The 14,140-nt window shown below is 41.7% G+C and overlaps 1 protein-coding gene and 1 long non-coding RNA gene across 2 annotated transcripts; one reads left to right on the forward strand and one right to left on the reverse strand.

The window, feature by feature from the left end:
• Positions 1-2,020: 2,020 nt before the first annotated feature.
• LOC147757563 (uncharacterized) lies at positions 2,021-5,221 on the reverse strand. Its single transcript, XR_015321548.1, has 2 exons — positions 3,742-5,221; positions 2,021-2,517 (listed from the first exon to the last, which is right to left on the reverse strand). It is a non-coding gene; the product is annotated as an uncharacterized LOC147757563 (long non-coding RNA).
• Positions 5,222-10,847: 5,626 nt separating this feature from the next.
• LOC111244811 (acyl-CoA-binding domain-containing protein 4-like) lies at positions 10,848-12,272 on the forward strand. The gene is made up of 2 exons (XM_022792253.2): positions 10,848-11,237; positions 11,689-12,272. The coding sequence occupies exons 1-2, from the start codon at positions 11,231-11,233 to the stop codon at positions 12,099-12,101; spliced, it is 420 nt and encodes a 139-aa protein (XP_022647988.1). The 5' UTR covers positions 10,848-11,230; the 3' UTR covers positions 12,102-12,272.
• Positions 12,273-14,140: the final 1,868 nt, after the last annotated feature.

Below are 14,140 nucleotides of genomic sequence, written 5' to 3' on the forward strand. Positions count from 1 at the left end.
CGACGGATTGTCGACGAAAGGAGAGGCAGGCGGCCGGGCCGGCCAGCCGGTAACCCATGACCGTGCGTACATCGGTTATCTATAGCATGCTTGCCCATAGCAAGCGATAGCCAACAGCACTGGAAAGTACCGCACCAAGGGCCTATAGCCTGTCTGCCTGGAAAGAAGCTTCGGACGAGGTTATCCACGAAGGGTCATATTCTACAAGGCACAAGCAGCATAGAGCAGCAGCAGCAGCAGCAGCAGCCATCGAGAGAAGACGAAACGAGGCTATTTACTCGCTTGTATGTTACACGCTACGGAGCTGTGTGTACGTATAGTGGTCTCATAAATAATAATAGCTTGCATGGTATGGGCTTTACCCGTAGTAGGTCTACCATGATATAGTTACCAGAGCACGAGTAGTCAGTCATTGACTGAGACTGTTAATTGCCATCCCACTAAATGGCCACTCCTAAGCTAACAGCCTGAATATACATGTACACGCATTTCGGTTGGAAGGGATGGACGAGAATCCTGCCGTACATGTGCTAAAGAGTTCGCCGTTGTGAATAAGCAGGGTCTCGATGTCATAGATAAGGAAGCGGTACGTCGTGGCCAACCATGAATCCCGAAGAACAGCGAAGTGTGATGTGGCGTTGAGATGGAAAAATGACTGCTTGCAATTTCCTGTGCACGCAGAATATGTATTTACACAGCATAGCAACTGGGCATGCATAATGCAGATTTAACTGGACCACATATTTGCAATACAACACCCTTTTACTATTTCTACGTTGTAACAAAGCGATCCTGTAAACACGCTACAGGGTGTTCTGATATTATTCAATAAAACCATTTGAGTGGTTATAGCGGTCATTGCCGTAGCTATTGCCTATTAAGCAATGCATAAAGATAACATAGTTTTATAGGAACATAGAAACAGGTGTCCCTATTGCAAATATGTTACACATGTGAACAGAAGATTTTCCAAGTGTCAAAAGATTTTTTTCAAACTGTGTGAGCTCGCCCTGTATGAAGCCGCGCTACTGAAATGCCCTTCATTCAGATAATCTAATTATAGCACAAGCGCAATAAGTGTCAGTTGGATTCGTTCTAAAGTTACACTTTTTTTTTTTGTACGATAAGCATGTAGGATCGCGATCGCCGTTGAAAGACGACCTCTCACAAATCTGGAGCAACCTGTCAGAGGAAAAAGGACAACGACGTGTCCACAGTCAATAGAAAAGGCGAAAAGACAGGACCTATAGCTTACTGTCGAACGGCAAGACCATTGAGCTAAACGAACATAACATAAAAGATATTTACGTGGAGTATTTTTTAGATGGCACAAAGTGGCGCAAGCGATGGCATGGACGAACGGCTAGAATCCATGTTGAGAGACACTGTCGTGAAGTGCCTTAATAACGAACAAGCAGCAGGCTTGCACTCATCTTGTCTTGAATAATAAGATACTTGTTCCGAACCTTGCCGGACAAAACTGACGCCATTAGACGATATAAGACATTCATAAAAAGAAGCATAACACCATTTAATTATTTCATCAATAAATGTAGTATAACATACGTTGACTTGGGCATCTTAGCGACAAGGAAATAGAGTGGCTTCACTATCGACGTATATGTGTAATGAAATAAGGATGATTTTATCATCCTTTATGCTATATATTTGTTTGCACAAAGACAAGTTTTTCCAACATCCCGATGTTAGCAGGATGTGGAGAGCACACAGATAAGTTATAAAACAACGTGTTAAGGACGTTTACGTAAAACGTTATGACATTTCGGCAAGTGCTCCATGGGCTATGTGCGGATGTTGAGCTCTGGACACATTTTACCCAGTCATTGATCCATTGAACTCCATTAGAGAGCTAACGTCGACAATTTAACAGCCAGATATAAGCCACGCCTATGTATGATTAGACATAGTATTAGACTATAGTCTGCAACAGTACAAAACAACAGATTCGAAATGTAAATCTTACTTCAATAATTATATATACCAAGACTGAACAGACCCATCCAGTCAAATACAACAGTTGTTATTTGTAGTAATATTTAAATTTCTAATTTTTAGGCTCGTCTGAATAACCATTCTTCTGATGCATTTAGGACGTTATTCCTTCAGAAGGTGAAAGTCATTAATCTTTTTTGCTTACATCAAATGTTAAAGTTATTCCACGTAAGATAGTCCGTCGACCATCAAGACTGGCCATCCTTCGCGACGACCTCCTCGTTTTCGTTTCGTCTGCCGGCGCTGCCGCTGAGCCGTGAGGGTTTTGTTTTTCTTTTTTATCAAAGATCGCGACAACATCGGCGACAATATAGAACAAATTTATGTTGATAAGCTTCAGGGACACCAGAGGAAGGGCTCTTGCTCCACATCTAGCTGACCCGCTTTTCAGTTTTTCTCACATTCTGTTACCATACTGCAGTTCTCTGGTAGAGTAAACGGGGGTAGAAAAGCGGCTTGCTCAACGATCCTGGATTGCCGCCCTTCTCTTGTTAATTGGAGAAGCTAAAAGGTTAAGTTGGGTGGAAGAGATACAGGAAAAGAAGCAAAAAGTTCATTAAATAATGGGATATACAAATGGCCGGCGGGCGTGTATACGGTAATGGCATAGAGGATCGGGCGATAAGGATTCATACAAGGACTTAAATATGCCCAGCGGAGCGCTGCTGCTGCTGCTTCTAAAACCTGGTTTACTATGCTATCTATGAACCGTGGTAGCTGACGTTCGGAAGATTAGGGGAAATGTCAAGAAAAGCCAGCCGAATGCAGAACAATGCCTTTGGAACTGTCGTCGCCTGCGACCGCTGTTTCCTTTACCGATACTCGTCGTCCGTTCTTCTTCAACCCTAAAGGACAAGCCCGCGCTGTTTTTATAGATTTCACCCCCCTGTTTCTCGTACCAAGTACCCTAACAGCTTCCTGGATATGCCTACGGTGCGCAAGGCAGAGCCGTGTCCTTAGCTTTTTTACTTATACATGTAGTGGTCTGTATACAAAAAGATAACGATTGGGATTTGTTGAAGGAGTACCGCAAAGAAGGAAGCTCTGTACGTTTTCGGACCCAGTCGTCCTCCTTGTCGTCAATGGCTGTGCTGGCACAAAAACAAAATTACGTCTGTGTATTTATTCAGGCGTATGCATCGTTGGCGTGTATAGGTGAGAGGGATTATATAGGAATTTAGTTTGATTAATAATGGCCTGCCACAGTATAGCAGTATAATTGGCTAGGGCTGGCCGATTCGACTTCCGAACAAAGACTTGTGAGGAATTATTCGTGTCGGAGCAAGCAAGTAGGCATATATGTTATATGACGAGATAATGAGTTCTGTGTTGTCATATAATGAAGAAACTAAGTTTTGTAAAGGCGAGTTTATAATTCAATCGTATCACATAGCAACAGAGCAGCGTAACTAAAAATGACTGATATTGTAATAATAAGACTTAATACTGAGAGCAGAAAAAAATTGTTTTAGAATTGATTCTGGCGCAGCTCGATTTAGTCACCGGTTACTTCAATTTTAATACTATATTCCGGCACACATCTTGTGTACTACTACTCTATCACCTCAATTATTTCGGTACACCTGTAGTTGAGAGGTATGATAAAAACGTGCCATAGGTCAAAACGAACTTCCTAAACGTTACTATATGGACTATATGGAACGAAACTATATGGATCTCAGATCCATAGAAAATAGAAATAGAAATACTAAACAAAAAAAAACTTACCTTCATTAGAAATCACAGCTGATTTGTCTCGAAAATATAAAAGTGACTTGAAATATTATAGCTCTTTTCCGTGATATAAACGCATCAAGTTTATTCAAATCTCAGCGGAGCATCTACACTGAACATTGAGTCCGCGAACGATTTTCTACGTATTAATATAGCGTAGGGTGAGCTTGTGCGAACAAAAGGTGTTCCATTGCTTAAATGCATTTCAAAGCTGGCGGATAGCCACTAGGACAACACTGTAGGAGTGCAGTGCCCAGTCATATCTTAGCTTGACGTTCATTCTACATGAAATGGCCAACTACCATTACTATTTTCATAGTTTACTATAAACAACGAGCGTTCATTTATTTGGTTAGTGATCTGTCAGATTAACAGGTCATAGATTAACGAAGCAGAGCTGGATCTAGTAAGATCCAGAAAATATATACTCCATATATCCAAAAAATAGCTGCATATATGTAACAATGAATGCTTGTGTGTATGATGTTTCATGATAACCTCATTATCATCTCGCTGCTTCGAATCACTTTAACCAGTCAAAGGGTAGCATCGTACGCTAGAACTCACTACAGAAGCCCACGATCGCCGTATTCAACGTATCTGCATATCGATGGTACCGGTTTGCGGACGTCACCACTGATACTGCCGTTCTACTCTTACCACTGAAATTAAATGTTTCAAGGTCCATGTACAAAGCAGCTACTAATATGGGCTCTGAGTTCTACATTGAGAACCAGCGTTGGGCATTACATTAGACGACCTACGTCGGCACGAGCATTGCGTCTGCTACAAATATGTAAGATGCGTTACACATGAGTCCCTAAGGAGCTACCACTTCTACTTGAGCTACTAATATCTAATAATAGGATAAGAAGAACAGGAAAAAGGGGTAAACCCTGCAGGATGGGTCGCAGGCATTTGGGAAAGTTTGCGGGTTCCGTGTGTCCTGTCGCTTCTGCTTCGTTCTGCCGCCATTATAATCAGTATCATCATCAACATTTACGCACTTGCACTAGCATGATTACCGCCACCCCAAACGACCTCCCCACAACCGTCGCTCCCCGCTACACGTAAATGTGGTCATCCGGCACATTTCAGCTTGGTGCTCGCATCCCGAAGTCGGTTAGTGGAGGAGGACGGGCTTATAGGAGAGGTGTGGCAACTGCCATGGATGGCTATTGTAGGTAGCGATGGCAGCTGAAAGACGCGAGGAGCACTGACAGCAGCGGCGGTAGCAGAAAATAGATAGCTAACCAAATGGGTACTAGTATATGCACAAGGCTGATCGCTTCGATCGCTCGGCTGGCAGTTGCAGCAGAGCAAATGCACGCAATAAAAACATAGCAAACACAATGACCTACTGCTATAACGACCGTTGTCACAGCGAACAATGGCGTCGATGCTGCTGAGACTTATGGTGCGATCGCCATCGTAAGCATCTCTACAATGTTTACTTCGGCCGATAGGCCGTTATCACAACAGCGACGGCGGTTCTAAGGTCGAATATAAGCTGATTTCTTTGCTTTGCCCAACACCACATAGCATTAATTTACTTTGTCCTCTTGCTGGTGCCTAGCCGGTTACCTTGCAGGCCCTAGCCGGCCTCCGCCTGCGAAGTGTCTCATCTGAATGATCCTCTCAATTTCCCCATTCGTATAATAGGAAATAGGGTGTGTTTGGATGAAGATACTCGAAAGCATGCTAGATGATTACAGTGAAACTAAGGCAAGGCAAGCTGAAACGGGGAAAATCAGCTAAGGAAAAAGATCAATTGTCGTTACGACCAGTGTTCATACTATTTCAGCTGTAATACCAATCAGCGTTGGACTACTTGGTAGGAAGTACTTTATCAATAATTGAATAGCGTACGGTGAATACATTTGTACAGCGTTAAACCTCTACGAACATATGCTACACTATTATCATTATTTTTACTATTATTATTGTTTCACGTTAACTGAAACCAAAAATCATATAAAATATTTAAAAAAAAAAAAAACCAAAAATATGCTAAAATAGTTTTCGTAAACCTTCATACACTTAGGCCTTCAGAGAAGATACCTAAAATCCCCCACCGCTTCAACTTTGTCATTCAAGTAGCTTCATCGTGAAGCTCGTAGGTGCAGCAACTTCTTCTGCTGTGCCTCACCTTGATCCGTTATGCTAATGCTGGATGACCGGTGCATCTCTGATAAGCTTCGTGGAACCACGAAAACAGCAAATCTTTAACGAGATTAAAAGCAAGTACGAATCGAGCAACAAACGAGAATAATGATTTTAGAATAGCCATTCCAACATTACAATCGCTCATATTTGCACAAATACGGTGACGTCGCCATCCTTCCCAAACTTATCTCGTAACGTCCCCCAGCTGTCAGCTTTCAGCTCTTTCGTAACCTCCTGGCTATTTGATAGAGGAGTACTATTATAGGCTGGTTCGTCCTCAACACGAGCGCATTTCGGTCGCTAAATCATTCGGTCACAACAATCAGAAGCGTTGCTGTTCAGCTCTATATGAAAATGGGCTATCGATGCCACCTTCCTTACAGCGACGGTACACAGAAGTTCACGGCGGTGTAGTACTTAGTGATCCTTCACTACCTACAGTGAGACAACCATCGGGCGGATACCTGCGATACTTTCTGTCTGCTAGTGGTAACGCTTAAGCCTAAATTGCCCCGATGTTCACGACCACCACTCGAAAGCTATACGCCCAGCCGATGTTCCCTTTGAAGTTAAAGCCTCGACAAAAAGATATTCGCCCACTAATGAGCGGATGACAGAATCATTCAACTAGCTCAGAAAGGATCAGATCGAAAATGAAGCATTTCAGTCGGTTGCTGTTCAGTCGCTTTGTACTGATAAAAGTCGGACGAGTTAGGGACAACTAAAAAACGTGGAACTACTAGTACGCTTTCCGTTTTCGACATTCTGCCGGCGCTGCCAACACCGACTACCGCCCTGCTCCTGCTTGTACTGCCATTTTCGACGAATGTAGGAGCCATCAAATTTAGGAGCATAGCGACGACAAGGAAAGCAGCTGCAGAGACTATGGCGACGTCTGGCACTGCAAGCACAATGAAACGACGCCAGCGGACGAAACGGGAAGATCGCAAAAAGGAGACACGGGCCGAGCCGTAGGGGCTGTATAGAACGAACGAAAAGAAGAAGCCTATTTCGAGTAGAAATGTAAGCAACGTATGGTTGTCAAGACCAAGAACAACTGTCTGGCAATATCTTGTACAGTAGTAACAACCGTAATAGTGGCAATGACAACAGCCGTTGCATTACGCTCGTGGGGGTAGTTGCACCCGTTCCGAGTATAGATAGCAAAAAAAGGCAGCCAGGGGGAGGCGCGTGTGATAAATAGAGATCATTTCTATCACAACACAACTGGTACAACTCTGTCGTCTGTATCATTACGGGACTGCAAGACATATGTGAGTGACGTTTATAGAAAATCGTCATGTGTCTGTGAGGCGGGTACCTATAATAACAAAATGTGATTGGCAATCGTCGCTGTGTAAAACTTGCTTCCGTCATTAACACCAGCCGGTCATTACCTTTCTTAATCTGGACAAAGCAATTTTGATATACAACGGTTTCTGTGTGAGCTTCGAAAGTTTCTTGTTGGATGGAGTAATCAAGCATAGTTCCTGGGTAAGCAACTCGGGCTGGTTGTGGTCGCTAAGAGAAAGCTTGTATCCTTAGGACTGTCAGGCGTGACTAACAATGAAAACTCGCGGGCACGCCAAAGTTTCATATGTTATGGCACATAGGCAGTTAGATTTACTCAAATTCGTGCTGCTCTATTTTCAAGGGTAAAAAAAACCTCATGTTTGTTTATCAATCGCTTCCTTTTGAATGACCCTTTGTCTGCTACGTTCATATAGCGCAAACGTTCTTTGACAGATACGTAACTGGTCTTATAAGGGAATAGCTATGCCAGACAAATACAGTGATAAGCAGAAAAAAAAGTTGTACTGACTGATTCCATGAATCACATAATGAAGTACGCCGAAAGGAGAATTCAGATCGTAGGCGATCAGTGACGTAGGTATTTACATTCGGATATGCTGTTTGCCGTTCAAGCGATCTTAGGTAAAATTAATTCGCAAGACGTACATAGTAAACTGTGCGTTACGTCGCAGCGTTTGACCTTATGGGGCCCACTTCTAACCACTATTGACGCCGTTGGTGGAGCCCCCATTCACAGATGAATTTTTATCTTCTGGTGGTCTGTTGCTCTTGGAGATAGCATCATTCTTGCACGTGTCACCCATCGCCGCAAATACGCGACGGCTATACCTGTATTTGCAAATATTCATAACGTACTACTGAACGCTACGTGGCGAGCAAAGCTTTACGGCAGCTCCAATGACCAACAGCACATATCAAAATGACGGACATATCTGTGCAAAACTTAGGTCGTCAAAAACCTTGATCTTTCGTACATATGCGAGCTGGCAATTCGTTTAAAAGACAATATTATATCAAGTTGAGATTAACTTCTCTCTTCTAGTTAACATGTATCTGAAGCATTGTATAACACCTCATTGTCATTGAACAGCTACATATGATGGCTGCAGCTAATCTACTTGTTATTATATATATATATATATATATATATAATCGTTAGAAACGAACATGTTAAAACTATTTGACATTAATTACTGTGATTCCTCTGGAGGACATTTACAACTGAATTCGAATTAATGTCGTTATTGCAGTGACTCAGATATTTGTATCCATTACACAACATGATTCGCCTGATACAAATGCGATCTGAAAGAAGAAAATCTTAATTATGCGCTTTATTTAAATGTATATAAATGCTGCACAACTCACAGAAGTAAAATTCGCCGATCCAAAATTTAACCTAAAAGTTTTTGTTAGTACAGATAATGCATTAAGATATTTGGTTTAATTTCACCGGTAGTAGATAGTAGTCGTACCCCCCAAAAAAAAACGGCTGTATATTGGAAGCGAATTTTACAGGAAGCAATTGAAAACTTACGTCCATCAGCGTTTTGGGTTACGTGAGCTGGTTGAGGTGTGTCAAATAGGCTATGAGGTAGCAACTGTACTAGAGACTGATGTTGGTAGTGTCGGAGAAATCAGTGCGCAAACAATGTAAGATCAGGCTGATAGTGCGCAGGCTGTGGCGAAAACGAGCCTCCTGCCTGCCTGCGTCGGCCGCTGTCCGGCCTGCCTGGCTGTATAACGCATTTCCAGCTGTGGCCACAATCTCGTGCAACTCCCTCTCGGCCTACATCACTATACGCCGGAATTAGATCAGAGATGATGACTTCGCTGGCTAGCTGCATAACGTACGCGCACTAAGAAGAGTCTCCAAGCTGGGACTTAGTAGCCGAGCCTGAAACAAGTTAGGATCTGGGCATGCAGAGCTTGCTCCACGTCGAAGGCTTTCGACGGGCCGCTGTGACTAGTAAAGAAGAACAGAGTGACGGCGTCTAGTTGTGGCACACAACCAAACTCGCGACCAAATAGCTGATAGCATCGCCGCCATCACCATTCCTAGCAACTTGTGCGACAGAACGCACCCTGACGTCTAACGAGCGAAGTGATGAATTGGGACAACTGCGATAGAAAAGTTGTTTTCCCTTTGTGCGCGGACTGCGTGTACTGGTGAAGGCTATCATAGTTCCAATTGTTAGTGGGCACCATTGCCGGCTGTAAAAACGTTAGCCTCAACATCTCGTTGTCAGGCCAACTGTAATAGAAAAGACATCGTCCTGACCTGAATCTGCCTCAAAGACAGCATAAGCTTTATCTATGGGGAATCGTGCAGGCCACGGATGCACATCGTGTCTTAATTGGTGGTCTTATTATTCGTATTGTTACTATGTAATCCCGAGATTTCATATTAGCAGTGGCCAGTCTGACTGGATAGTTCTTGTGCGTGCTCGTTTGAGATTATAAGTTTCAGATAAGCTTTTGCTTATGAATGTTACGTCGCAGTGTCACGAGGACTTGTAGTTTGACGTAGTTTTAAAAACTACGTCAAAGGAAAGAACAACTACGGCAAAGAACTATATAGCGCAACATCGCTAGCAAGCCAAAACAAACCACAGGGAGCTCATGGCCCGCCGAGTTGTTCATCCAATACTTCGCCTATTATTTTTTCTCTCTTCCTTCTGCTACGCTAACCGCACCCTTCACAATGGACTTGCGCCATCCATTGGACGGTGGTAAGCGGTGGTGCTAAAAATAACAATTTGTGAAAGATCGAGGTATCTCTCCATATTTCCTCTTTGTTAAAGACAGTAGGCTTCGCGAAGGCGTAGCACATAGTCAAATAAGCACAAGTTTACAATTCGAAGCACAGCGCAGATCAGGCATACGCTACAAATTAACATAAGCCAAACGCGTGTATTGAGGAGTACGCGTGGTACGGTCGAGTGTCGCATGTACGCCTTCAGGACATTCAATATTCTCTCTGTTTGACGTAGCCGTATTCCTAGAAGAGATTGGAATAAACTGACCCTCTAAATAAGACGTATTTACAATAAAGCTGCAGGTTCGATTAACGAAGTTTTACTAGATCATTTTGAAAATCGAAGACCAATAGTGTATCGAGTACATCACGAAGTATTAGTAAAGTTAACTTTTAAAGTTGACCCTAGGAAGGCAGCATAATTCTAAGCTAGAAATCAAGCCCAATCGCTCGAAAGGCGGAGAAAACAGGGTCAAAAAACGAGGTACATCTAATCGATTCTTAAAAACTCGTTAGCTTTTGTGCGCTGGCATCATCATCATCATGATTATAACTGGGCCGAAATTCCCAAAAAATAAATATAAATGAACATTTATACCTTTGAATTTTTGCGTTGTTTAAATACATCATCATGTAACACCTGTCATAATGCTCCCTGCACGAATTATATTTAGATAGATGGGTCAAACGCTATATAATTACGCTAACTGGCTACTATGAGCTGCAGCGACAGTTCGTGCGAAAATTATTTGTCCTTTAGTTTCTGAATTGATAATCCATATTCCCACGACAAATATAACAAGCGGCTAAAAAAGATTCTATATTCGTTATATATTAACAACCAAATAGAAGCTAAGGACAACTAACTGTTTTAAGGAGATAAAAATACTCTGCTGGAAGCGGAAACTATTCTTGAAGTAATGATTATTAGGTAACGTTAACGAGGTTAGACGCTGTTGACTTTTGTAAGGGAATTAGAGCATTAGGCAAAAAAAAAAAAACAAGCTGACCTTCCGTTATCGAATCGATTTAGGCTGAGACGGTATTTCAAATTATAGGGGCGAAATGAGTGCACTTGATGCATGAAACCCCTCTACTGTGAGCATCGATTTGTCGAAAGTGGGAAAAAAATCTGTGAGTATAAATATTTTGCACTGCAAAAAGTCAGCAGTCGCGGAGAACCAGGCTATTCAACGGGTCATCAGCATTTAACTGAAGACAGCGCCTGTTACGTTCACCACAGTTATGTCAGGTATGGACCTATATAAGGTGAAGTATGCTACATATAGCTTCTATATTGATATGTCGATGTTATTGTAAGAAATCAGATTATAACAAGAAAATACGAGAGGCAAACATTTTATTTGCCGCCCCCGAGAGATCAAAGTTCAAATCTTTGTAGTTGTTTTTTCATGGTGAAATTGCATACGGGATGCGGTTTGCTGTTTTTATAACATGTAAATCATAATAAACTTAGTCGTACAGCCTAGTCAACACGTTATGTTCATTTGTTAAGCGTTCTTTGTCGTACGCATTTTTTTTTTTTTATGAAATCTACGCCTGCTAGTTCCCATACCGCAGATAATGTTTATCTGCGTGCGGCGGTGATTGTAGCTTAAAATGTACAAAAACAAGAACACTCTAAAGCCATTGCCGACGTATTCGTGTGTGTGGTGTTTTCCACTATACGTAACTTGTTACAGGTGAAATATCAATTGAAGATCAGTTTGACGCCGCAGTACAGATTATTCGAAGGCTGCCAAAGAATGGCAGCTTCAGGCCACCGTACACCCTGCAACTGGCGTTTTATTCGTATTATAAACAGGCGACTGTAGGTCCGTGCAGAGGTAGCAGACCGCATTTTTTTGATGTGGTAGCCCGGGCTAAATTTGAATCATGGAACGCGCTCGGATCAATGGACAAAGTAACTGCTATGAAGAAGTACGTAAACGAGTTCGTCGATACAGTTAAAAAGCTTAGGCAATCAGCCACTCCTGAAGAAATAATGCTAGCCTTAACTTATGCTGAACCGAAACACATCGCCCTGTTTATGCCGTTGTTTGCCGACTGTGATTTGCCTCCAGAATTGAATAATGCCATTTTTAAAAATTGCTGAGATGACAATAAGGTACAGATGACAACTGAATGGGAGAAATTGTTAATCACGTGACTGGTAGAAATGTCTAAAAAAAAAAAAGCATCGTTGTTTGACCAAAAGCAATTCGTAGAAGTTACGACCTTCCTTCGTAAATTCCAGAATAAAATCAAGTTGTTGTTGTAGTTCAAATCAATGTCATATTTGTAACATTCGCAGTCTATACTACACGCACACGCAATTGTTAGAATCTAAAGGTAAGTCTTCTCGATTTTAACAAATGCTATGGATGTCACAAATACGTTATTTGCAGCAAATCAATAATGAAAGCCGTATCTTTATGTAATGCTCTTGTATAGTAAAAAAAAAAAAATATATATATATATATATATATATATATTAAATGTATATATACATTTACTATAATATTTTTAGTGTTAAATTTGAGTTGATTATCAGCAAATCCGGTAAGTATGATATCTAAACTATTCTCATAGTCCAATTTTGGTTGTCTCTAGTCTTAGACGGCTATGATAATAGCTTTCTATATTTAAAACAAGGAGAAACATCTATAGCTGTTCTAGTTCTTTTGCGTACGTTGCTTTATTTCGAATATTCGGCATTTATATTTTCTGCTTTATCATCACTCCGGTTCGTTTTGACTCAGAAACGGCGTTAAAGCGAATTCTGTGATAGGAACGTGGATGGTTCCGACCATTCGAAATTAAGCTAGTCAGCTCCTCTGTATTTGTTTGTTCGTGAACTTGTCCTCAAGATGCAAATACTTTCTTAGTTGACGAACAAGTTCATGAACACAAATACAGAGATGCTGACTAACATGGGCGGAACTATCCACTTTCCATCCGCAGCGGGCAACACAGAGGAAGAAAAGCTATTGCACATACTCGCTATTCGTTCTAATAGGAGCACGGTCACGAAACTTTGAACGTACTTGATTCATACTATAGCCTTATGCAGTGTTACAATATGTTTACTAATAAAGCATACCACCTAAATATTTGTCGTGCACTGCGAAAATCTTCGTTTTATAACATAAAAATTAAGCCGACTTCATCTATTATGTGTACAGTTAGTACCCTAATAACGTTTTTTGCAGCCCCCCCCCCCCCCCCACAGACACACAGGTTATAATAAAGGTTTTGAGAATGGTAACGGCAACGGTGGGCATCGTCGTGCAGTGCGCGCTTCCCATGAGTTCCGGCCCGGTGGCCTCGCAAGTTACAGACCAATACTTCGAATGGCTGGTAACTCTTTCCTTGTGAAATTAGAGTGCAGAAACAAACGAAGAGAACTTTCTACCTTCTTTTGGGATCTTCAATGAACTGAAGTAGTTGGCCAGGGCTGCACTTGGGACAACAAACAGGATCAAAATCGCAAAGTCGATGAACTGGAAACGATCGGCTCATCCACTTCGCCTGATTAGGGTTCTACTGGATGTGCCAGACGTAAGGCAGATCAGCTCCTATTCAACAGAAAAGTTCATTTACTGCATGGGAAAGAGTGGGCGGCCCGTTGTTTCTTTGACGTCTTCGCTTCCACGCTTACATATATCGTTTATTAGCAGCTAGCTACAATCATCATCAGTGAACTAATTTTTTGGCTTTATATATTGTATATATACCGCTCATATAGCACCCTGCTTCTGTGACATTCTCACTTCTTTGTCTGAAAGGAAATAGAGAAGTGGTCGAAAACAATGTGGTAATATAAGCACCAGTTATGCCGGTAAGTGCGTAGAACCGTGTATGTAATCGTTGTCTACTATTGTACCACCATTTCTAGACACGTAGACTTCTGCTATTTGTGTCTAAAGATGTGGTCGTCGTATAGACTAATATATCGCATGCGATCTGCACGTGGGAAAGGGATGCGGAGCTACAAACACATAAATATGTAATTTTTATCCAGTTTGGACCAGCGCAGTTGGTAACTGCGTATTATTCCTAATTGCGTAATTTTCCTAATAATGTACAATGATGATGATGATGATGATGATATAGAAATACTATTCTTAAATCGCTATTATATACCAATTTTTC

This window comes from Varroa destructor, unplaced genomic scaffold, assembly GCF_002443255.2.
Source record: "Varroa destructor unplaced genomic scaffold, Vdes_3.0 BEIS01000002.1, whole genome shotgun sequence".
Lineage (NCBI taxonomy): Eukaryota > Metazoa > Arthropoda > Arachnida > Mesostigmata > Varroidae > Varroa > Varroa destructor.